Source organism: Herpailurus yagouaroundi, unplaced genomic scaffold (assembly GCF_014898765.1).
Source record: "Herpailurus yagouaroundi ecotype Mexico unplaced genomic scaffold, PumYag 250, whole genome shotgun sequence".
NCBI classification, from domain to species: Eukaryota; Metazoa; Chordata; class Mammalia; order Carnivora; family Felidae; genus Herpailurus; species Herpailurus yagouaroundi.
The window spans coordinates 1071538-1096614 of NW_024412467.1; the positions used below are offsets into that span (position 1 = coordinate 1071538).

General features: G+C 44.0%; 4 protein-coding genes and 1 pseudogene across 4 annotated transcripts in view; 2 read left to right on the forward strand and 3 right to left on the reverse strand.

The window, feature by feature from the left end:
- Window positions 1-25077, reverse strand: part of LOC121020328 (histone H2B type 1-A) — a 448453-nt gene that overhangs the window by 13045 nt on the left and 410331 nt on the right. The gene's annotated exons all lie outside the window — the stretch shown is intronic.
- LOC121020436 (uncharacterized) lies at window positions 80-20439 on the reverse strand. The gene is made up of 6 exons (XM_040460485.1): window positions 19396-20439; window positions 18209-18230; window positions 16390-16471; window positions 14635-14966; window positions 13804-13817; window positions 80-408 (listed from the first exon to the last, which is right to left on the reverse strand). Exons 1-6 carry the CDS (start codon window positions 19700-19702, stop codon window positions 95-97), a joined length of 1071 nt encoding a protein of 356 aa, XP_040316419.1. The 5' UTR covers window positions 19703-20439; the 3' UTR covers window positions 80-94.
- On the forward strand, window positions 5715-7707 carry LOC121020321 (histone H1.3). The gene has a single exon (XM_040460320.1). It carries the CDS (start codon window positions 5793-5795, stop codon window positions 6462-6464), a length of 672 nt encoding a protein of 223 aa, XP_040316254.1. The 5' UTR covers window positions 5715-5792; the 3' UTR covers window positions 6465-7707.
- LOC121020610 (histone H2A type 1-E-like) lies at window positions 6796-8142 on the reverse strand (annotated as a pseudogene).
- LOC121020330 (histone H2B type 1-C/E/F/G/I) lies at window positions 16203-17053 on the forward strand. The gene has a single exon (XM_040460329.1). It carries the CDS (start codon window positions 16232-16234, stop codon window positions 16610-16612), a length of 381 nt encoding a protein of 126 aa, XP_040316263.1. The 5' UTR covers window positions 16203-16231; the 3' UTR covers window positions 16613-17053.

Consider the following 25077-nt stretch of genomic DNA (forward strand, 5'->3'; position numbering starts at 1 on the left):
ACAAACCTTCCTCGGTTAACAGCTCTTCCTGTGACCGAGTGGGTGGCCCTGAGAAGGACCTTTTGGGATTGCGCGGAGGCTGCAGGTGCAATGCTTAGCCCCCGAAGCCGTAGAGCGTGCGGCCCTGGCGCTTGAGCGCGTACACCACGTCCATGGCCGTGACCGTCTTGCGCTTGGCGTGCTCCGTGTAGGTGACGGCGTCCCGGATCACGTTCTCCAGGAACACCTTGAGCACCCCGCGGGTCTCCTCGTAGATGAGGCCGGAGATGCGCTTGACGCCGCCGCGCCGGGCCAGCCGCCGGATGGCGGGCTTGGTGATGCCCTGGATGTTGTCGCGCAGCACCTTGCGGTGGCGCTTGGCGCCCCCCTTACCCAGGCCCTTCCCGCCCTTGCCGCGACCTGACATAACTGCAGTAGCGAGTCGTCGCACGGTGTGGTACCTTACCTGCGGCTGCAGCCCTTTATATACCACGGTCGCGGACCTTTTAGGAAACCGGAACGGCGCGGGCGGGAACGAGTCTCTGCCCCGCCTCTTCCCACTTCCGCCTCGCGGGCGGCGGCTGAGGGGGCGGGGCGCGGAGCGCGGGGCGGGGCGCCGGGAGGGGGGTGGGCTGGCGTCCGTTTCCTCGCGCGGGTCAGAGCTGTCGCTTTCTGTGGCTAGTCCTGTGCCTGCGGGAGGGGGTCTCAGACAATCGGCATTGGAGAAGTCTCGTAACCTCTTACCATTTATAGAAAGGAGGCGGCGACCCTACAGGTGCCTATGAAAGCGAGGCATTGTTATTTGTAATTGTAATTTGTAAATTACAATTTGTAATTTGCAATTGTAATTTGTAGTTGTAAATTACAACTTGTCAACAATTAAAATTAGCTTTTAGATGTGGCGTTTCTTTTGAAAGTAAAAGAATGACTTCTTACAATTTTAGCAGCATTTATTTAAATTTGGTGGATCATGGAACAATCATTCCCCTATGGCAGAACATATACGTTTACGTGATTTTCAGCCTTCTTGATAAGGAACTCTAGGAAGGGGAGCAAATGTGAATTGAATTTCTATTCTGATTCCAGATTTATAAAGCACTATTTGCATTGTAAAGATGAAGAATCCCAGGCTTGGAGAGCTAACGCTGTTCTCATAAGTGGTATTTTACCAGGTAGAACTGAGGTCTTCTAATTCTGGTCTTAGGATCTTGCCACCTAGCACAGATCTATGTCAGTAAAACATTGCAGATACATCATGCTGAGTAAAAGTTTGCAAATTAACAGGATTAATAAAAATACCGCTAAGAAACTCTGAAACTCGTCCAGTGAGTTAAGGTTAGTGAATTAAGGCGTCACACAGATAACGCATTGATATGCTTAATAGACAAACTCCAACAGTTACGCATCTTCCATATATTCACATTAAGAACCTGACTTCTACGTGCTATAAAAGGTAATTAAAAATTCCTTCTCTTGGGGCGCCTGGGTGGCGCAGTCGGTTGGGCGTCCGACTTCAGCCAGGTCGCGATCTCGCGGTCCGTGGGTTCGAGCCCCACGTCGGGCTCTGGGCTGATGGCTCGGAGCCTGGAGCCTGTTTCTGATGCTGTGTCTCCCTCTCTCTCTCTGCCCCTCCCCCGTTCATGCTCTGTCTCTCTCTGTCCCAAAAATAAATAAACGTTGAAAAAAAAAAATTCCTTCTCTGCTGGTACTTACGATAAAGGCAGTCAGAAGATTATTCGTTTCCCTTAGACACTATTTGAGATATAGCTCAGTTACAGCTACCTGCAGACTTAACACACAGTGACGTCCCAGGCACCAAAGGAGAATCACTAATTTCTTCGTTCAAGAACTTACATGCCAAGATCGGTGTATAAATACCAGGTCTGCAAAGACCATCCTACACGTTCTTTCAAAGAACTGAAAGCTTAGGAGAGGGAAGAGAAAAGTAAACAGTGAGGAGTCAGACATCAGCTTAGAATACTAGTTTCTGCCTGGCAGCAATGGGTGGACCAGCTGTATCTCAACAACATGAACATCACCTGGGAGCTTAAGACACACAGACTTTCCGGCCCCACGCCAAGTCTCCTGAATTGATAGGGCATTTTTAAAAGGATCTTCAAGTGGATGGTACGCTTATTCAAGTTTGAGAAGAGTGGTTTTAAAGCGGGGCTTCCCAATGTTGGCCATTAGCCACATGTGCTCATTTAAATTTCCATTAATTAAAATTCAATCAAATTCAAGATCTCTTTGGTCACTCCAGCCACATTTAACTGCTCAATAGCGTATGTAGGTAGTGGCTGTCTGTGTGACAGTACAGATACAGAACGTTTTCATCACTGCATGTAAGTTCTCTTGGGTTGTGCTGTGACAGTGAACTTCTTCTGAGGAACTTCTAGTCCAGACTGGGAAGGGTATTTGAAAATGAGGCTTACTGCAGGAAGTGGGGGTTGGAATATTTTCAAAGTTTGATAGAGCGTAGGCACCTTCTGGGTATACCAGATCTAGATAGAGAAGAACATATAAAAAGGAAATTGTCATACAACTTTGACATCGTAGTGCGCTTCTGAGGAAATACAATGAGATATGGTTCACCTTGGAGAGGAGTTTCAAGTGGGAGAGTGTCCTCAGATGAGATCATCGTGATAGGAAATTAAAATAGATGTGATTTCTTGTGGTCCTTCTGAACACATCTGGTTCTAACACAATGCTCTATCTGCTATATAGCCTTTCTTTTTAATTCACTCGTTTGGTATTTATTCAACATAGTCCCTTTTCTCCCTGAACTTCGAAATTCACTGAATTTTGGAACATTTAAGCATAGCTGCTGTGGGCTGACCTGCTGAGCACTATCTAGACCTCTCACAGTGGTTTACTATGAGGAGAGGGAGGTTAACACCAAAATGGGGAGAACATGAATTCATAAGTGAGCTACCCATCACCCATCTAACTGGAGTTCCTCTCAGTTATTTTTACATGTATAAAGTAAACGGTTCAGGTCTCGGTCTAACGGAAAAATCAATTGTTTTAACATATATGCAGATTTGGGCTTCAAAAGTAATAAACGCAACTTTTTTTGTGTGGGCTACGAAAATAAAAGGGGGGACGTTTCAAGTGTATAATACCTGGGGGTGAGCCAGCTTTCTAGATCCTCGTCCATGCTACAGTTACAGAGAGGATAAGTACCTGGGTCTCAGACAGTAGAAGTAACTAGAACAGCCAAACCCCATCCTTGTCTAAACATTTGGGGAAGAACTTTTCAGGTGAAATCAAGTCTCAACTATTGCTTCTCTAGGAAGGGCAGATGTTACCTACAATTAAGGGAATAGCCCTGATGTCCTCTCCCTTATGTGCGAACCAGTAAGAGTTGTACAAGAATGCAGTGGTGACATCTGCTGTAGGAACTTTTCACCTATTTTCTTTTTCAGGTGCATTCATTTTTCAGAGACAGAGAGAGAGCATGAGTGGTGGAGGGGCAGAAAGAGAGAGGGAGACTCAGAATCCAAAGCAGGCTCCAGGCTCTGAGCTGTCAGCACAGAGCTCGAAGCGGGGCTCAAACTCACAAACCGTGAGATCATGACCTGAGCCGAAGTTGGATGCTCAACCGACTGAGCCACCCAGGCCCCCACTTTTCACCTATCTGAAATTGAGTCTTTGCAACCTAGGGGCCAATTCCACTGATTATTCAACAATTGATGTTTTGACTACCATGATGACCCAAATGGTAAACTTTTAAAAATCTCAATTTAAATTCTATCTTTAGGTCTAGATGATATTAGCTAGTAGGCTCCGGTCTGAAAAGGGCCTGTAAAATGTTTGGGGCCATTGCTATCGCCAATGACGCTATAGAGGACGACAAACAGTCCCTTTTAGACACTCCTAAAATGCCTGCCGAGGGAGAACTAAATGCTGCATATTCCATCCTGTAAGTTTACCTCTTTATACACAGTATTTGTATTTGGTATATAACACGGGCTCAAGTCCCACAGACTTGTATTCAGTCAGTGCCAGCCAATACCTGACTCATTAAAAATAAGCCAAGTGACTTTTATGAAATTAGTTAAGTATGGAGAGATGACATCTTTAAAACTGATTATCCTATTTTGGGTTTATGTGAGAAAATTCTTAAATCATCATTGGATGGAAGCTGGAATAACTACATTTTTGGAAAGAAGGATATTTGTTAGAAGAAACATAACACCAAAATATTTACTTTCACAAGCATGTAGTTTAATTTCATTATCTGATTATTTGGTTGATAATATTAACTTTGTGTTTCATTATCCAATATTTACCCAATTTCATTCGCTCTGTTGTGTTGCAAACTACAAGAGATGGAATAATAAAGTGGGTCATACCTGCCGTGAAATGTTTGTTCAACTCCTTTGGTGGGCAAAGGTAGCCAAGTAAGTTAGGTTGTCACAGCGTAGTTCATAGTCTGTTAGTCAAAAGCCCAGGGAGAATTATGAAAGTGCAGAAAGTGATTTCAATGACATTTTTTTCTTTCTAATCTTGTGTCCCTACTTGCAATGGTGAAAAACAGTCAAATAACATTTGCACTTTATTTTTTTTATTTATTTTTTTTTCAACGTTTATTTATTTTTGGGACAGAGAGAGACAGAGCATGAACGGGGGAGGGACAGAGAGAGAGGGAGACACAGAATCGGAAACAGGCTCCAGGCTCTGAGCCATCAGCCCAGAGCCCGACGCGGGGCTGGAACTCACGGACCGCGAGATCGTGACCTGGCTGAAGTCGGACGCTTCACCGACTGCGCCACCCAGGCGCCCCCAACATTTGCACTTTAAATTTCATTTTGAAATACAGGAGACATGTACAAAATTCTATGTTAAATATTGGAGTTAAAAAGTCTTAGGCTGTCTGTCATTAAGTAATTTAGTTTCAAGGAGACGGATGGGATATAAACAGGTAACTTTCTATTCTTCAACTCATATGATGTAGACCCGCCATTCTATTGTTTCATGATTCTCTTTTCCTCTTTGCAGTTGATCTATAATGCCGATCCGAGGTCTGAAAAACCTATTATAGTACTATTTTAGGAAAGCTGCTATTAAGAACTGTTTATCTGGAAAACCCATGGAGCCACCTCGCCCCCCATCCTTCCTGAAATGTTTAAATCGCCCAAATACGGGGATCAAATCCAGTTTACACACTGGTCACTCAAAGACTTAAAAAAGATTCTATTAAAAAAAATAGTTATCCATCTTGTACGTAGAATTTTCTATCCCTTTGCCAATTCCCAGGGCTTAGTGCAAACAACTGCGGGAGAGTTGTGCTACTGCTCGCGAGAAAAAAGCGTTTTTCCTTGTATATTCGAATAAAAATGAGCTTACTTATATAAATTTGCAAAGAAAAGAATGTGCAGATCCATGTCCTGGAAGACAGGCGTGCAATGGGAACAGAGAGAAATAGTATTTTTAAGGAAAATCTGAAAGTTGTCTCAATTTGACCGAAGTTTTAAAGAGAGTTGGGGGAATCAGGAAAGTTTCAGGGTACTGGTTTTGAAACTAGGGATAGCAAATAAGGCAGGGATGAAGCCTGAACACTCTCGGATCCGTTTCCCCCAAATCTCTAATTATTTCATGCCCAGATTTCTTACGTTTTTCTTCTTTTTTAAGGGGAAAGAAACACAGCCACACTGCAGAGCGGAGGAGCCCTTCTGAGCCGCGCGGCGCACGGCGCAGGCAACCAATCATCACTCAGCCACTCGCTATATAAACCCCCCGCCGCCGGCCTCCGAGACGTGCCGCCCTGACAGTTTGAGTTTACTTTTTGTCTTAGTTGGCAACGCGGAAGGATGTCGGAGACCGCGCCAGTCGCTCCTGTGGCGCCTGCACCCGCAGAGAAGGCACCTGTAAAGAAGAAAGCGAAGAAGAGCGGCGCTGCCGCCGGGAAGCGCAAGGCGTCCGGGCCGCCGGTGTCCGAGCTCATCACCAAGGCCGTGGCCGCCTCCAAGGAGCGCAGCGGCGTGTCCCTGGCCGCGCTCAAGAAGGCGCTGGCGGCCGCCGGCTACGACGTGGAGAAGAACAACAGCCGCATCAAGCTGGGCCTCAAGAGCCTGGTGAGCAAGGGCACCCTGGTGCAGACCAAGGGCACCGGCGCCTCGGGCTCGTTCAAGCTCAACAAGAAGGCGGCGTCCGGGGAGGCCAAGCCCAAAGCCAAGAAGGCGGGCGCGGCCAAGCCCAAGAAGGCTGCCGGGGCGGCCAAGAAAGCCAAGAAGACCGCGGGGGCCGGCACCCCCAAGAAGAGCGCCAAGAAGACCCCAAAGAAGGCGAAGAAGCCCGCGGCGGCGGCGGCGGCTGCGGGCAAGAAAGTGGCGAAGAGCCCGAAGAAGGTGAAAGCGGCCAAACCGAAGAAGGCGGCCAAGAGCCCCTCCAAGGCCAAGGCCCCGAAGCCCAAAGCGGCCAAGTCCAAAGCTGCCAAGCCTAAGGCGACAAAGGCAAAGAAAGCTGCGCCTAAGAAGAAGTGAAGGTTGTAGCGGCATGTCCTGCCTCCGAATTCTCAAAGGCTCTTTTCAGAGCCACCCAACTATTTCAAGTGGAAGAGCTTAACTGGTATCTTTAAGGTACTTTTTTCTGTTTCGTCTTTACACTCATCCGTCAGCCTTTTTAGTTTCCTTCCTCCCCTCTTGTTCAAATACTCCCGCCGGAGCATGTGATTGGTCCGCGGCTTTCGAATTCCGTGGCTCTAGAGGGACCTGCCGCCTCTCCCTGCAATTCTAATCTGTAAGCTGTCACTAGGGCTACAGTTCTCGAGGAGAAGTTTGGTTGGTGGCTCTGAGAAGAACCTTTGACTGTTTGGGGTGGGTAACTCCTCACTTGCCCTTAGCTTTGTGGTGGCTCTCGGTCTTCTTGGGCAGCAGTTGGGCAGGACGCCGCCCTGCGCGATGGTGACGCGGCCCAGCAGCTTGTTGAGCTCCTCGTCGTTGCGGATGGCCAGCTGCAGGTGGCGCGGGATGATGCGCGTCTTCTTGTTGTCGCGGGCCGCGTTGCCCGCCAGCTCCAGGATCTCGGCCGTCAGGTACTCCAGCACGGCCGCCAGGTACACCGGCGCGCCGGCCCCGACCCGCTCGGCGTAGTTGCCCTTGCGGAGCAGGCGGTGCACGCGGCCCACCGGGAACTGCAGCCCGGCCCGCGACGAGCGCGTCTTGGCCTTGGCGCGAGCCTTGCCGCCCCGTTTCCCGCGCCCACACGTGTTTAGAGAAGGGGCTGTTGTGTAAAAAGCCGGTCTGAAGAAGGGGCTATTATAGTCACTGGATGTTTCCTAATGTTTCTTTCCCATTGGTTTGCAGATGTTGTTCTGAGTTAGCCAATCAGAAGGTACTCTTGACTTGCTGTGCCCCCAGTGGTAGAAAAATACTGCGCCAGTTAGAGGTTGACATTAAAACTTGTATATGTTGTGGAGCAGTAGAAAATCTTGTTTTTTTGTTTTGTTTTGTTTTGTTTTTTCCCCCTTGGTAAGTTTGAGGCCTCCTTTGGGGCACTATTCACGCTATTCTCCTCTAAAGCCGAATAATTATTTAGCACCCCGAGGCTAAGGATCATTAAAAAGGGTAAAAGTCTTCTCTCGTGGTTTGTTATTCATCCTCTCTGCCAGATTTGCTTCCCCTGGATTGCTGAGAGGTCCCAGGGAGGCATGGTTGGCTTGAATATTTATGCTGAATAATGAAAGAATAGAAAGGGTGAAGCGCAATAAAAGAAAAATCTCTGGGAGTCTGCGTGGTTTGTTAGAAAGTTCCCGGAGTTGGAGTTGCGGTGACCAGAGCAAAACATTTGGATTCTACATGGGTTGATCTTCTACCAGGGCCGAGGTGGGTTGGTTGGTTTATTTATTTATTTATTTATTTATTTATTTACTTATTTAATTTCAAGGAAGTCCACTTGATTTTACTGGGAAATCTCGGCAAAAATCTGATCATTATGGGGCTGTAAAGGTGGATGGGGAAACATCTTTATTTTCTCAAGGAGTACATGCAATTTGGCATTTCCCTCAATTATGTGTGTAGGCAACTAATCACAATGCATTTTGCTAGTGCCTGTGGCTTTTCCAGTAATGACAACCACAGACGTTTTCTTATCAGTTTCAAGTACTGAAGGTATTTTGAAATGAAGTTTGCCCTCCTCTGAGCTCTTGGCACTGACATTCATCATTACACCTGGTGCCCCTTGTGATTTGATGTGTCCCTGATGAAACACATCATTGCATACACATCCTTAAAAGAAATACACTTTGATAACTGCATTTTAATGTCGATTTCTTATCCAGTATGCTTTAAGTATGGAGAAGGTGTCCAGATTTCCTCAGACCGTCCGTAGAGTCCATAGCAGGAAAGAACTCAGAAACTGCCGATCACATCTCCAGTGGGCACAGATTACTCAAGGTTCAAGTCCCTTTTGACTTTGTTTCTTGATTTGCAGCCTTCCTCCCCTACGCTTACGGCTTAATAGCTTATTAACATTTATTATTTTCAAACTTTGTTAAAACAGGCCTGGGGGATGTATCCGAGAGTATCTTTCTAGCTGTTCTTTTTTTTTTTTTTTTAATGTTCATTTACTTTTTGAAAGAGAGAAACAGCGTGAGTGGGGGAGGGGCAGAGAGAGAGGGAGACACAGAATCCGAAGCAGGCTCCAGACAATGAGCTGTTAGCACAGAGCCCAGCGCAGGGCTGGAACTCAATGACCGCGAGATCATGACCTGAGCCGAAGTTGGATGCTCAACCGACTGAGCCACCCAGGCGCCCCTCTTCCTAGCTGTTCTAAGCAGGGGTTCAACTTTTCCGAATCACAGCTGCAGCTCATAATTTCTTCTTTCCAGAAAGAGCCCCCCCAAACTCTTTATGACAGTGACTTGTTTGAGGATGAGATCTGGATAAATGGGGGAATGTGACATATTGACTCAAAAGAATCTTTTTGAAGACAAGAGGTTGTATGGATCGGAAAAGAGAAGTGGCAAGAGACCCGTGCGCTTTCTCGAACACAGGATGAGAGAGCTCACTTCTGATGCAGAGCCAGGTGGGATCAGAGAATGAGGCCAGCACGGGGCATTCAGTGAGTGGTCAAAATGACTACGAGTGTCTCTGCAGTTCCTTACAGTTTACAGGGCGCTCTGTCACCACCTCCCTATGAGGCTTTTGCATTAGGTATAGTTAAAATGCTGGTTTCACAGTTAAAAAAAAAATTGTGGCTTGAGGGTGCCTGGGTGGCTCAGTTGGTTAAGCGTTCAGCTGTTGTTTCAGCTCAGGTTAGGTCGAGTCCTGGGCTGGGCTCCGTGCTGACAGTGTGGAGCTTGCTTGCGATTCTCTCTCTCTCTGTCTCTCTCTCTGTCTCTCTCTCTCTCTGAAGAATAAATTAAAAAAAGAAAGAAAAGAAAAAGAAAATTGTGGCTTGGAAGGATGATCTGCCCAGAATTGGCTTGTCACCGAACGGTGGACCTGGGTCTCAAGTACAAGTTTCTTTGTTTCTACTTCGTCGTGTGCCCCATGTATTGTATCAGCTACAAAGGGAGTGGAGTTCTTGGTTTCATTTTCAGCCTCGTCCAGAAGGTAGTAGAGTTATTGTAATTCTTTTTCAGGCCCGTTGTGACTTAACTACTTCACAAGCCCTTTGGAATGCCTCAGACACAGCTAAGTATGATTTAATCAAGGTCCTAGTTTTTCTATGGTTTCCGTATATTCGTATTCGGATTCCTTTCCCTGGGACAGGACAGGGTTTTCACAGGCATCAGAACTTATTTAAATCTTTTCCCATCTCCCCCAATTTTTGTTACAGCTAACGTCCTGGGTAAGGAAGACCACCGCTGTCTTAGTGTTCTGCACCCAGAGGACGAGGGAACAGGAAGCTCATTCCCAGTCACCGTGTTTCATCACTGACCACGTCCCTGGGACGGTCTCCCTTGAGGGTCTCTTGAAATGCTCATGCTTGGGTTTCTGATGCTCTCTTGGTGAACCAAGGTGGTCTGTCCGTTATTGTTGCAAAAGCCCAGGTTTAGAAAAACCTGAGAGATTGACACTTACAGATGGCAAACATCAGACAGGAGCCCCTGTGAGTAGTTCTCTCAGAAGCACACAACCAGTCAATCAATCAATCAATCAATCAATATAAATACAATTTTCAGGACCAGTCTGAAGTAACCACTTTCTCCTTCTGCTTAGTAATTTCCTGCCTTCTTATAACGGGAGGCGGCACACTGAATTCCTGTCACTGTATTGAGGCCCCAAGTGTTCCTGTCACTCAGTCACTAAATCAGGTTGATGTTTATGTAGAGTCTCGGTAAGTCATCTTTCTGCCTTTCTCACATGCTCTCTGTAGCTTCTCCGTCTTGGGATGATTCTACTGTTTCCTACCCAGGGTCCTAATTCTAATTTTTCCAGCCCCGAACTCTGCAATTCTGGTCATTCTGTGATTTGTCTTATGCATAAGGGTGGCTGGCTTCCCATTGCCTTAGGTTCAGGTGGGAACTTTGCCGTCAATTTTTTGTTTTCATAATAATACTTTCTGCTTGCATTAACTAGCGCTAATAACAACTCCAATTTTCTTTTCGGTGCCTTCTCATTTGTTCTTTTGTTTTTCTTTCTCTTTTTTTAAAACAACTTTCTTCACCTGCCATTCTCTCCTCTCTGCCTGGGAGAGTTTTCCCAATTCCATCTCAAGTTCCATCTCCTTGAATAAATTCCCCTAGTTAACATGTCTAGCCTCTGATAATGTGCTTTGATGACATTTAACAATTGGGTGCCATTATTATCAATGGCAAATTTTTAATGCTTCTATTCTTTTCTCTCATTAAACTACACCTTAGGGCCTCAGTCATGGTTTTCCACTACTCTAAGGTTTGTGTTTTCAATTGACTAAGGTTTTTTTTGTTGTTGTTGTTGTTTTTTTTCCCCATAAGTGTTCTTTTTAATCCTCAGTCTCGATTTAACCCATTACCCCCCGCCTCTGGTAACCACCAGTTGGTTCTCTATAGTTAAGAGTCTGCTTCTTGGCTGGTCTTTCTTTCTTTTTTCCCTTTTGTTCATGTTTTGTTTCTTAAATTCCACATGGGAGTGAAATCGTATGGTGTTTGTCTTTCTCTGACTTATTTCGCTTGGCATTATACTCTCTAGCTCCATCCAAGTTGTTGCCAAATGGCAAGATTTCCTTCTGTTTCTATGGATGAATAATATTCCATTGTCTATATACCACATCTACTTTATTCATTCATCTATCCATGGACACCTGGGCTGCTTTCATAGTTTGGCTATTGTAAATAATGCTGCAATAAACAAAGGAATGCCTATACCCCTTTGAATTAGTGTTTTTTAAAAAATCTTTTGGATAAATACCCAGTAATGGGATTATTGGGCCTTAAGGGAGTTCTATTTTTAACCTTTTGAGGAACCTCCATACTGTTTTCCACAGTGGCTGCACTAATCTGCATTCCCACCAACAGTGCGTGAGGGCTCCTTTTTCTCTACATCCTAGCCAGCACCTGTTGATTCTGGTGTTTTTGATTTTCGCCATTCTGCCAAGTGTGAGGCGATATCTCATTTTAATTGACTGAGTTTTTAATCCTGTCCAATAGGTGGGATTATCCCCAGATATTAATCAGAATTAGTAATTTTATTTTCTGTCTTTCTATGAAGGAAGCCAAGAGTAATAAATCTCTCTGCCCCTTTTATGCCCCTCTTCCCCATGGCTTGACTTAAGTATTACCTCCCTTACTTTCTGACTCGTGCTATGCTGCCGAAGGTGTTGGGGTTACTACAAAAAGAAAACCAAAAATATTTATAATGCTTTCATGGCAAAAAAAATCTCCAGATATAAAAAATGAATATCTCTCTGCTGCCAGTTGCGGTAGGAAGTGTATGCAAAATGAAATAAAACTTCTGAATTGTCTTGATTTTAGCTATCATTTCTTTTTTTTTTTTTTTTAATTTTTTTTTTTTAAGTTTATTTATTTTTGGGACAGAGACAGACAGAGCATGAACGGGGGAGGGGCAGAGAGAGAGGGAGACACAGAATCGGAAACAGGCTCCAGGCTCTGAGCCATCAGCACAGAGCCTGACGCGGGGCTCGAACTCACGGACCGCGAGATCGTGACCTGGCTGAAGTCGGACGCTTAACCGACTGCGCCACCCAGGCGCCCCATAGCTATCATTTCTATAAGAGAAAGTTCCTGGTCATTCGGAGATTATTCAGTGAAGAAAAGTGATGTAGTTTCAGGCAACCAGATAAACCCGAAATGCATATACGACTTAATTACCAGTAGGTACATATGAAATGTGACCTGAGTCATAATTTGTGATCTTTCTCCAATAAAATAAAAATTCATTAAAAGCAATTTGATACCAAGTACTACTATTTTTTCTTACATTGTGGAACCTTATGCCTGACTTCTGGCCCATTGTAACCACTCAATAAATTTATTTCTACTTAGGAAAATTGTATATGAAAATTACACAAACTCTACCATTTTTTTAAAAAATGTTTATTTATTTTTGAGAGGGACAGAGTGCGAGCAGGGGGGGGCAGAGAGGGAGACACAGAATCCAAAGCAGACTCCAGGCTCTGAGCTGTTGGCACGCAGCGTAATGTGGGGCTTTGAACTCATGGACCGAACGATCATGACTGGAACCGAAGTTGGACACCGACTTCAGTTAACCGACTGAGCCACCCACGTGCCCCTAATGTTTTATTTCTATAGTCAGGACTGTAGTAAACAGTAATCTGTTTGTGCAATAATTTTTTTAAATTCCAATTTAACTAAGAAGTTTTCTGAAGGTTTGTTCAGGCGAAGGACCATTCTACATAGTCTGGTGGATTTAATGACATAAAAAGATGTTTTCTGTGCCCACTGGGTCCTCATATCCTGATGACCAACATCCGGTGAGACAGAACACAGATTAAAAAACTCACTGTGCTAGAATTTCAAAGGAAGTAGGAAACCACACTCTAATATGAATGCTTTTATCCAACATTACACATATAAAACACTCCACTGATTTTAGCTATGGATAGCCAAGCTCTTTTCCATATGGATCCAGAGTTCTCTATTCCCAAATCCCCAAGTCTCACTGTCTGAAAGAGTTGCAAGAACAAAAATTTCGTCCATAAAACCTCTAGGACTTTTTACGATGGCTGACTTGTCTGTGCACTTTATGTATAGCTTTGTCAATGTTAAGTATTCCACCCCAGTAGTCCCTTTCCTTAGTGACCCTCAAGGTGAAACAGTCCATTAAAAGTTTTTGGTTTTTTTTTGATAGAAGCTTCTCAATTCTATAGTTAAGGATACCTTTTCCTATCTCAAACTCAAATTTGCCGAAGCGTTTAAATACATGAGATGAAATCCTTCCAAGTAGTATGTGTATCCCAATTAGTAAACATCCTTCTACATTTCCAAATAACGCCCTGAATAGTTTTAGAACATAATTCCTGATTTCCCTGCTATTCAGTTACCGGTTTAGAAAATTGAGAAACCTGTTATTTTCATGGAAAAGGAACATCTGTTTAATAATAGCATCAAACCATTTTCTTATAGGCATGGAACAGAATAATTTAAGAAAGCTCTCCAGCTTCCAAAGGATTGTCATGTTTTACTGATAAATATGAGGTAGTCTCATAAGATTTAAATCGAGAGTAAGATAGAGAATTTAGGAAAACCAAAAGTGCCTTTTTGAATGGCTCAGTCCATAGACCATGCAACTCGACTGTTGCGTTGTAAATTCGAGCCCCAATTTAGGTGTAGAAATTCCTTAAAACCTTAAAAAAAAAAAAGCGTCAGTTGGAAGGATCCTCATCCCTGCGTTCATTTCCAGAGGTACTTTCTGAGACCCACCCAAACCGCTCTTGGTTGGGTTGTTTAGTCTGGTAGATATACCGGGAAGGATAGACGGCAAGTTCTCAGGAAACGCTACCCTCTTACTTTTTTGTGCTCCAGCTAATAACCCAAGCCTTGGCTCCCCTTAAGAGGCTTAGGGGGAGATCTTTGATCACCTTTCATAGGTCTGGCGGTTGCTAGTGATTTGGGTCCCCAAATTCTGCTCAGCTAAGTGCCGACCAAGGGTTCTGGGGCCTTGGGATTCTCTAAGTTCAACACGGTGAACCCTGGGAGAAATAACCAGAAGCCTTGAAGGCTCAGCCCAGGCCCCCAAAGACACAACGGGCCACCCCTCGAACAGCGCCAAGTAACGTTGCAAAAGTCAAAGAGCCTGTAGGATGGAAGAGGCAAGGGAACGGTCACAATACCAAAAAGGTGCAACAGACCATACTCGAAGTTTAGAATAAAACTCATAAATCCTAGAGCCAGAACGAAACCTGTCAGACCTATGCAACATACAGAGAAATAGGGGTTTGAAAGTAAAACCATGTAACTAAACACACTAGGAAAACTTCAGGAGACCAAAGGCTTGAGCGCTTAATTTAAGACAGCCCTAAATGTCTTTCAGGCCTGCTACAAGTTTGAGCTCGGTTAGCAATGGAACTTACTTGTTTAAGTGTCACGGCATCTGTTATAGATCAGAGTGGTTGGCTCTGAAAAGAGCCTTTGGGTTCAAAGTTGGCACAGAATCCGGAAATCAAGTTTACGCCCTCTCGCCGCGAATGCGGCGCGCCAGCTGGATGTCCTTGGGCATGATGGTGACGCGCTTGGCGTGGATGGCGCACAGGTTGGTGTCCTCGAAGAGCCCCACCAGGTAGGCCTCGCACGCCTCCTGCAGCGCCATCACGGCCGAGCTCTGGAAGCGCAGGTCGGTCTTGAAGTCCTGCGCGATCTCGCGCACCAGCCGCTGGAACGGCAGCTTGCGGATCAGCAGCTCGGTGGACTTCTGGTAGCGGCGGATCTCGCGCAGGGCCACCGTGCCGGGCCGGTAGCGGTGCGGCTTCTTGACGCCGCCGGTGGCCGGCGCGCTCTTGCGGGCCGCCTTGGTGGCCAGCTGCTTGCGCGGGGCCTTGCCGCCCGTCGACTTGCGCGCCGTCTGCTTCGTGCGAGCCATGGCCTAACTGCAAAGTCAGGAAACCAGGGCAACAGCTCGCCCCTGCATTTATACAGGGGGAGGATCACTCTGATTGGATTGTGGGCAATCCCGGTGAGTCAACTGGAGCTCCATTCCGGAAGTGCTCCCTGAGATTTAGCATTGGTTTAATCTGTTCCGTGCTAGTTTCTGATTGGTTAATTTCAATTAACCGACTTGTTCCCGGCCCCCTTGGGAGAAAAAAAATCACTAAGCTATTTGTTTCCCTTGTGATGCTTGGCACACAACAAATAGGACCGACAAACTCCATAATTCTCGTAAACAATTCTGTTGAATTTTTCTTCTGTTTGTCTATACAAAGTACGGTGTTCTTGAAACAAGACAGTACTTGAGAATTTCTCTTTAAAAAATCCGCCATTTTCTGCATAGTTATCTCGTTTTCATCCGGAAGGTATTTCCTGTCCTATTTGAAAATCCCACTGTATAATATCTCATGAGTTCCACTTCATTTTATTTACAGCAAATATCTAGTTCACTCCAGTATGGTCTAGGACATAATGTTAACACATAAGGAATTTTATATTTCCGGATTCGCACGTTAAAATTCCAATGTTTTGGAGCCCCTCGTTCTTTTTAATACCGTATTTGACTCAAACTGGTGATTGGACTCTGATGTTTTTGGTTTTAATGGATTTAAAATGTCAGTCGGGGTCTAATGGGGTGAGCATTGAGGAAAACGTTTGCAATGCTGAAACTTGAAAAAGATGGCGGTGATCGAGAGTCTTTTGCAACATACCTTAATGATAATAGTCTAGCATATCATGATTCTTGTCAGAAGAGACCCGAGGTGTCCTGGATAATTTATGACAAACCCAAAGGAGCAGTAGTTAGGACTCTACTGGGCTATATAATAGAATTTCCTTCCCCCGTTTTCGCGTGCCAGTTCGAAAGTTTCTACTTTCATAATTTAAAATAAGGTTTTATTGAGAGGTTTTCTTTTTTCTTTTCTGTTTGATTTTTGGTGAATGCACTTTGAGCAATAAAGCGGTATTGTAAATTAACCTATTGGATTCTCTGGAAGAGTTAGTTTTTTAGTCCAATAAAAAAGCAGGTTTGCAACGCTGCTTTTGCATGCTATTAATCTATTGGTCAGTTTTGGTCCAATCAAAATTCAGACTTTTGGACCCTCATTTGCATATACGTGATATAAATACTCGGGGATTTTTTTTTTTCCCCCCTCACTCTTTTCCTTGTTGGTCACAACTCTTCTGCTTTTGGTATTGTTTATCATGCCTGAGCCAGCGAAGTCGGCCCCGGCCCCGAAGAAGGGCTCCAAGAAGGCGGTGACCAAGGCGCAGAAGAAGGACGGCAAGAAGCGCAAGCGCAGCCGGAAGGAGAGCTACTCGGTGTACGTGTACAAGGTGCTGAAGCAGGTGCACCCCGACACCGGCATCTCGTCCAAGGCCATGGGCATCATGAACTCGTTCGTCAACGACATCTTCGAGCGCATCGCGGGCGAGGCGTCGCGCCTGGCGCATTACAACAAGCGCTCGACCATCACGTCCCGGGAGATCCAGACGGCGGTGCGCCTGCTGCTGCCCGGAGAGCTGGCCAAGCACGCCGTGTCCGAGGGCACCAAGGCCGTCACCAAGTACACCAGCTCCAAGTAGACTTGCCAAGTAAGCTTCTTGTTAACCAACCCCAAAGGCTCTTTTCAGAGCCACTCACTTTTGCATATAAAGAGTTGTAATAGCAAGGTTCCTCAACTGGCTTTAAAAGCATGTTTTGTCTTTTTACAGACCTGTTTCCATAAGATGTGAGAACTGTTATAGTATGAGATGTTTATTGGAACTTATGTTAATCTTTAGAGCCACATAGATTATGTGAAATGTGTATAGTAGGAATTTGGCTAAAGCCCTGAAAGAATAGTTTTTGTGTGATTTCTTTAAATTTTTACTTGGTTCTTTGTTCAATCATTAGACTTTAAAATAATTTCACACTGGGTGTCTGTAACTTACAGTTGTCTGTACTTAAGTACATGTACTTTGGTTATTTGTTTTCATTACAATGCCCACATTATAACAACATAATTATATGTATTTCACAAAGGCCAACTCGTGCAATGAGAAATTATTTTGCACAGGACACCAAACTCTGAATGTCATTCATCCCATAATAGATCTAAATTAGGCATGGGTATTACTGAACTGCAGAATTTAATCATAGCATCTATTGTAGACCGTTTCGACAATTCTTCAAATGTACGTTACAATGAATTTATCATCCATTTTATTTTGCCTGTATGTTATTGATGTAATCAACTGCACAGCATGTTGAGTCATTTTCCTAAACCCTAATTTTGATCCACTTTTACATGGTTTTTCTTTTCTTGCCTTTGCTGTATCGTTCTGTATTCATTTAGACGGAGAAAAACTAAAATGAAACAAAAATAAGAAAAGATCTAAGTATGCAGGGATCACAGAAGATATGGATGAAAATCATTGGGTTTCATGTGTTAATTATGGAAAAGTAGACGGTTTGTTTTTGTGCTGCTGAAAGTAAAATGAGTTAGATGTATTGCTGTTGAGCATGTCATTGTTTATAGGCTTGGTATTAGGGAAGCCTGCAATGCATGACCTATGTATACTTATGTTGGAGATACAGTTGTCAAAGGGAATATTCCCATTATAGGTTTGTTCCCCCCCCCCCTTTTTTTCCTTTTTAAAACGTATGTCTTCCATTAGATAATGATTGCAGTTTCAGTTCATGTTATGTTATCTTAGATGGAACACTGATTGAAGATGCTAAGTGTGTTAGTTAACTGCATTAGCTGTTGCTGCACAACAATTCATTTGCATTTGCTATCTTAAAACAATACACATGTACAGTGTGAGTTCCTGTGGGTCTGGGCAGAGTTTAGGTGAGTCCTAGATCAGGATGCTATTGAGATGTTACCTCGGATAGAGGTCTCTTGGATGCTTGCGTGGGGAAATATCATCTTCCAAACTCACTGCTTAACTGAATTTGTTTCTTTGTGCTTGTAGGGCTGAGGAATTCATTTTCTTTCTTGCTGGCTGTTGGCTTGAATGGTTGTAGGCTTTTGGTTTTAGGCCTCCCTCACTTCCTAAAGAGCCCCTGGGTTTCTTGGCGTTTGTGCATGCTGCCATGGATACTTGGTCCGTCAAAGCCAGCATGCTAAAGTCAAGGAGGATAGATATTACACAACATACACGTCAGTTAACAATAATCATATACAGAAAAATTACATCCAGTCACCTTTGTAGTACTCTGTGGGTTGGAAATAAGTCACAAGTCATGTTCACACCCAAGGGGGCTAGATCACAAGGGTGAGCACCAGGAGGGGGAATCCTGGTGGACACCCTACGAGGCCATCACAGGACCCATCAAGAAAAATCAAGGCTAAGAACCCAAAGAAAGTTCACTAACATAACGGTTTTCCTTCTTTTCCCCTGTCCCTTCATTACTCTAGTTCAATTTGCCTGGAGGCAGGAATTGATGCTAGGAGGTAAAGACAAAGGCTACAAATACCTTGAAGTGCTTTTAATTAGGCTACTGCCAGTGACTTTCTCGTGAAGTGAAGACAGAGAAGACAATTTGCCTGGTTATCATCTTGGAGACCTCCTCCCTCCTTCCTCTGTAAGTGTGGACATCAGAAACCACTGCAGGTGGTTGAGCCCTAGCACGGGGCTAGGTGTCTGTGTAGCTCCCTTTCTGGCTTTAAAGGAGGCACCGGCGGGTTTGTGAGAGGACTTAACATTGCTGCTTTTATTATGGAATATCAGGGAATAGATGTGACAAGGTTAAGACAAACCCCCAAATCATTGTGGCTTAAATACATTTTATTGGCAATCATTTTACATAATCCAAATATGAGGGAGAGAAGGGGCGAAAAAGTCCCCACGTGCCACCTAGGAGGCTTGCTTACAGGTGGCCGCAGTCTACAGCTCGGTCTAAGCTTCTCACATCAAACCCTTCCCCCTAGTTACCACGTAGTAGCTGGGCATTCTCACTTTGCTTTTCCTTGAACAGAGTAGGCTAATGGTGTTTCCTCCAGTTCATATTCAAGCTTTATTTCCAGATAGCAACTGGATTTGAAAAATGTACAATCTCATGTTCGGGACATGTCTGTCTATAAATGGATTGCAGCTTTGAAGTGTGGGCACGTCTGAAAAATAGAAAAACCCATGGACAAAGGCCGTGAGCATAAAGCTGAATGGCTGCCTTGATGTTTAATGCCCCCGGGCAAGGAGTAAACATGGTTAAATTATACGGAAGTCATAGAACTCAGATCGCAAAATACGTTCGGTAACCTCAGTTTCCACGAAAAGGAAATAAACAGCGTCGCTAGCTCCTTCTAGTGCATGGATAGGTGGCCCTGAAAAGGGCCTTTAGGGTTGGCAAAGAATTCACTGCTCGTACGCAAAGTCTTAGCCCCCGAAGCCGTAGAGGGTGCGGCCCTGGCGCTTGAGCGCGTACACCACGTCCATGGCCGTGACCGTCTTGCGCTTGGCGTGCTCCGTGTAGGTGACGGCGTCCCGGATCACGTTCTCCAGGAACACCTTGAGCACCCCGCGGGTCTCCTCGTAGATGAGGCCGGAGATGCGCTTGACGCCGCCGCGCCGGGCCAGCCGCCGGATGGCGGGCTTGGTGATGCCCTGGATGTTGTCGCGCAGCACCTTGCGGTGGCGCTTGGCGCCCCCCTTGCCCAGGCCCTTCCCGCCTTTGCCGCGACCAGACATGTCCTCCGGTCAGTGAAACAGAGCAGCGAAGTTAGGTTACACAGCGACGAAATCCTCATTTATAACCCTCTGGCGGACCTTATTGAGAACAGGGCCGGAGGGGCCGGGGGCGGGGCCGGGGGCGGGGCAGCGAGTTTATCCCCGCCCACAAGTGCGCGAGGCCGCGCGTACCCGGGGAGACGCAAGAAGGCTCTGTTTAAGGGCCTGTAAGGAAACGTCTCAGGCCAATCAAGGGACCGAAATAATGGCAGCTGTCAAGCTAACATCTGCTTCTCCGGGCTGAACTGTGAGGACCCTTACACACCTCGGGCAAGTCGCAGTCGAAATTCGGCATTGGTTTGAATTCTAGTCGCATGTCTGAAATGTATTGGAGTGTTTCCCTTCTGTCCTCCCATTCAAGCAGTTTTGTCCACTTTACATCGAGGTCAAGTAGTGACGTTGGGAGGATGGTCTTAGGGAGCGAGAAAAGAACTGCAGTCCGCAGCCTGACACGAACACGAGTGTGACGGGTGGGGGCTTTTCATGGGGAGGCCTGTCCCCTGGCTTGCCGCCTGCACTCCCTGCACTTCACCTTCTGAGGCCCACGTCCTGCTTTGTGGCTTGTGTTCTCTCATTTTCACTGTAGGTTCTTCCTCCGCAGGATGGAAATGTTAATCACAAAGATGGTTTGGCAGTCAAAGGGTAAATGTCAGGTCCAGTGTGAGACACAGGGACGGCCACTTTGCCTGAGAAAATTCTGTCTTCCTGCCCCAGGGCTTGCCTTCCTTCTCGATATTCTTAATTTTTTTTTTAAATTTTTTTTTTCTTACTTTTGAGAGACAGAGAGACGCAGATCCTGAGCAGGGGTGGGCAGAGCGAGGGGGAGACAGAATCCCAAGCAGGCTCTAAGCTCCCAGCTGTCAGCACAGAGTCCAATGCGGGGCTGGAACTCATGGACCCTGTGATCATGATCTGAGCCGAAGTCAGTCTCTGAACTGACTGAGCCACCCAGTCGCCCCTCCATATTCTTAAATCCCTCAATCTGGTATTTTGTAATCTGGATTTATGTTCAGGTTTTGTTTTTGTTTTTGTTTTTCTTCCTAATGACCTCTATATCTATGTATGGGCAAATCTTCGCTTTTCGAGGTCAGTGCTACCCTTACATGGCTACATTTAAATTTATATACTTTCCCATTTAACCACCAGCTTCCATCACCACCTTCACACCACAAACACAATTCCTTTTAAGAAAGCATTGTCTGATAAAGTGCTCTGGACCCTCTTTTGAGCATTCAGGATGTGTCTAATGCTGCGAGGGCCTGAATTTTTAATATTAAATAATTTAAATTGAAGAGCTATTACTCTGTTCAGTTATTGGAAAATTTGGCGTATGTTTGAACAAGGTGGGCATGTGAACTCAATTTGCCAACGGTAAAGTTTATGGTATTGAAATGCAAATCAAGTTATTTCCAATCAAAATTTAGTAGCAGATTGGATGAAATATACACCCAGTTTAGAGGATTTAGGATGAAAAAAGGAATCGAAATATTGCATTATTCATGTTTTTACATTGATTGGAACAAACATCTCTGGAGATTTAGGATTACATAGAATATATTATTAAAATGATTGCATCTTTCCACTTTTTAAAATGTGGTTAGTGGAAAATTTAAGATAACGTACGTGGCTTGCATTATTTCCTATAGGCAGCGCTGCTCAAGGATTCTTCCTTGGCCCTCTCTGCTTCTTGATTTTTTCACCCAACCTTGCCATCATGCGCTTTGAAATATGGTGGAAATTCAATGTAAGGTTTGACCCTTGAATAACAGGGGTTTGAACTGCATGGATCCACTTATATGCACACTGGTTTTCAGGAAACACAATAAAGCACTGCAACGGTATTATCTCTTCCTTATGATTTTCTTTCTTTTTTTATAGGTATACTTTTATTTATTTATTTATTTATTTATTTTATTTTATTTTGAAATTTACATCCAAGTTAGTCAGCATACAGTGCAACAATGATTTCAGTAGATTCCAGTGATTCAGCCCCTCTGTACAACACCCAGTGCTCATTCCAACAAGTGTCTTCCTTGATGCCCTTTACCCATGTAGCCAATCCCCCCCCCCACGACCCCTCCAGCAATCCTCTGTTTGTTCTGTGTATTTAAGAGTTTCTTATATTTTGTCCTCTTCCCTGTTTTTATATTATTTTTGCTTCCCTTCCCTTATGCTCATCGGTTTTGTATTTTAAACTCCTCATATGCGTGAAGTCGTATGAGACCTGTCTTTCTCTGACTAATTTCTCTGAGCATAATGCCTTTAGTTCCATCCATGTACTTGCAAATACTATTTTCTTAATAGCATTTTCTTTTCTCTAGCTTACCTTATTATAAGAATACAATATCTAATACAATATACAAAGTATGCGTTTATCAACTGTTCATGTTATCCATAAGACTACTGGTCACCTGTAGGCTGTTAGTCATTAAGTTCTGGGGAATCAAAAGTTTTATCCAGATTTTCAACTATGCAAGGGGTCAGCACCCCTAACCTTGTTCAAGGGCCATCTATGTTTCTAAGAAATACAGTTGCCCAGAGACTGGCCCCAAACTCAAATGAAGCATTGTAAAAAAATAAAAAAAATAAAATCATGTTAGGGAGCGAACACAGGCTTGCCAAAGAAAACATTACCCATCAAAGCAAGAAAAGAGGGGTAACTCGAAAAATTGTCAACCTTAGAATTCTTTAAGGGCGGGCTGATGGAGACTTCCTGAAGTTCTATGCTAGTATTTTTTTTTCCAAAAGTATACTTTTTTGAGAGAGAGAACATCCAAAAATGTTTGCTAATGCAATTATAGTTCAAAAGAGCTTAAGCTTCTGTACAAGAGAATGTAGAATCTCTTATTTTTTTTTTTTTTTTTTTAAAGAAGCAAAGTAATCACTGTGCAAATGTAAAAGCATCTCATGAAAACGAAGGCCCGAGAATGGTTTACTGTTTCTGGAACCTAAGGCCAAGAGAGACAGATAAGAAAATCAGGTGAATCAGTTTGGAGTCTAGAAACAATAAAAGGTTACAGTGTCTACTGTGTATTTGATTGATGAGTACAATGTCAAGGAGTCACATCATGCAGTTTCATAGAAATTTATCTTGCAGGTCCTATGTTTTTATTTCTTTCCAGTAAGGATTCACAGTATGCGACACTTTATCTGAGGCTTGGAAATAGGGAACAAAAGGATGGGCCATGATGTTTAGTATCATAAAAGGTTAAAGACTACACAAGAATTGCAGGACCATGGACTTTGATCATCTCACTATTTACTATTGATTGAATGTATCAAATTCAGCAGGGGTTTATTTGGTAGAGCTGTAAGTATTTTCTGTCTGGTGGAACAGCTCTAACTCCAAAGATTTATGGCTTCTTGGACATTATTAATTTTGCTTTAACCTCATTCAATAATCCTATTCCAATATTTCTGTGTTAAGTTGTTTATAAATACCCTAATTTCTTCAATATTCTTTGAACCTTTCAGAGCATTTTACCCTTTTCAGTCATTGATGATTTAAGTACTCTCTGTGTCACATGTTTATTTTATATTTTTTGAATCACAATTTCACATTTGTGAAACAAGTTAAACAAGTGATGTCATGTGGCTCTGACTTGGAGATAAACAGGGTGTCACAGAGCTGCTGGTACTTTCTACTTCTTTAGGCCTGGGAAATTCAACACTAGTCCCTCAGTGTCATGGTAAATCCTTGGTAAGCAGGGAGGTGGAAAGCGCAAATGAGAAGGCACACTCATCATCAGGCATGAGGTCACTGAGGACAAGGGAAAGACTCTGGTCACAGACCAGAACAGATCTGAAACCTATTAAGAAATATCCAAATATCTAATTAAGGTAAAGGGATAGACTGCATTTTCTTTACATTGTCTCATATGAGCGCAGTTTAAAAGGCCTGCCAGTGTTTTTGTTTTTTAAAGTTATTTCAAGGGGATGTGCTTCTGTTAGACTGCTTATTAGGGTCCAGTGTCTGTGAAAAATCTATGAATTTAGGTAACTTGTAGGATGTTGATAATTTCAGTGATTTTTGTCGGTTGGAGATGAAAATTATGGCATTAGAAAAGATCATCTAAAGGTTGTAATTGTGCTGTAGAATAATAACACTTTCTGGATCTAAATGTGCTCTTTTGGTTTTATTCTAGTCCTCATTCTTTTGTAAGGGAGGTGAGTGTTTCCTCTATCCATCTTGGTTCTTGGCGGGGGCCCGTTTTACAAAACACCGATTAGCAGGATACAAACAATGAGAAGTTTATTAACGTGTTTATTTCGCGTACACATGGGAGAAACCCAGGGAAGAACCCTTGGAAGAGGTACCTTAGCACTCACTGCAGCTTACACAGCGTCTTCAACAAAGAATGTGTGGAGAAATGACTGGACAAGGGAAGGCAGTTTTATTTTTAGGCCTCGAAGGACCGAAAACCATGGCAAGGTAGGTATATGGGAGGAAGCTCACAGTAAGGTTTGTCTGCGGCTTCCTCTGGACCCTCTCTGGGCTTTTAAGAGTCTCCAGTATAGAATTTATATCCTGTCTTAAGGCGGAAAAGGGGAAGGGCCCACAACACTTTTTCTGTCATTGCTGCTTACCTGCCTGTAGCCCCCAATTTTTATGTCAAAGAGGAATATTGTGGGGAGACTGTCCTAGTTTCCTTCACTTTCTTGAACTATTGCTGATCTTGATAATGTCCTATATTGCTTTGAACCAGGTTCATCTTCCCGACGTTCCCTTACTGATGGTTATATATCAGAATAATTCACAATGAGACAGCTTATTATTTTGAACTTGACACTTCGATAACATATAATGTAATGGCATGAAGACCAATTTCTCCACCTCAAAAGGAATCATGTTTGTATTTACTTTTTGGTCTACTGGGGCCGACCCAGTGGGCTGGAGATCCATTAAAAAGAAATAATGCATTTCACTTGATTCACCTAGACTTTGACTCTGCTGAGGATGGAAATCGTAAACGTTGCTCTTTTCTTTCAACCCCAAAAGGATGTAAAAGGCGGCAGGCATGTAAAGAGGGAAATCTCAACAATAGTATCCCTTTTGATCTTTAATACCTACCAGCCATTCTGTGCCCTCTTCAAACAACTGCAGTTTGAAAGACTAAGTAACGGAATGTTACACATTACACAGAATTACTATGAATCCAAAGCCGATTCTTTGTTATAAAAACCGGCGGATCCATCTAATACAGTTTCAGAGTATGCTTGAAAACGAGAAACTTACTTTCACCAAGGGAGCAATCGGAAAGAGTTACAACAGTTTTTGACAAAGTAGGGGGCTCTGAAAAGAGCCTTTGGTTTGAGTTTCAAAATAAAGAACCGGC

What these genes read in the sequence shown, in the direction of transcription:
- LOC121020321 (XM_040460320.1), top strand. Translation starts at nt 5,793, where the DNA reads ATGTCGGAGACCGCGCCAGTCGCTCCTGTGGCGCCTGCACCCGCAGAG.
- LOC121020436 (XM_040460485.1), bottom strand. Translation starts at nt 19,702, where the DNA reads ATGTCTGGTCGCGGCAAAGGCGGGAAGGGCCTGGGCAAGGGGGGCGCC. An exon ending in CACCCTCTACGGCTTCGGGG is followed by an intron (nt 18,231 to 19,395) that starts GCTAAGACTTTG and finishes TCCAACCCACAG; the next exon opens with AGTACTACAAAGGTGACTGG. An exon ending in TACTACAAAGGTGACTGGAT is followed by an intron (nt 16,472 to 18,208) that starts GTAATTTTTCTG and finishes GTAATGCGCCAG; the next exon opens with GCGCGACGCCTCGCCCGCGA.
- LOC121020330 (XM_040460329.1), top strand. Translation starts at nt 16,232, where the DNA reads ATGCCTGAGCCAGCGAAGTCGGCCCCGGCCCCGAAGAAGGGCTCCAAG.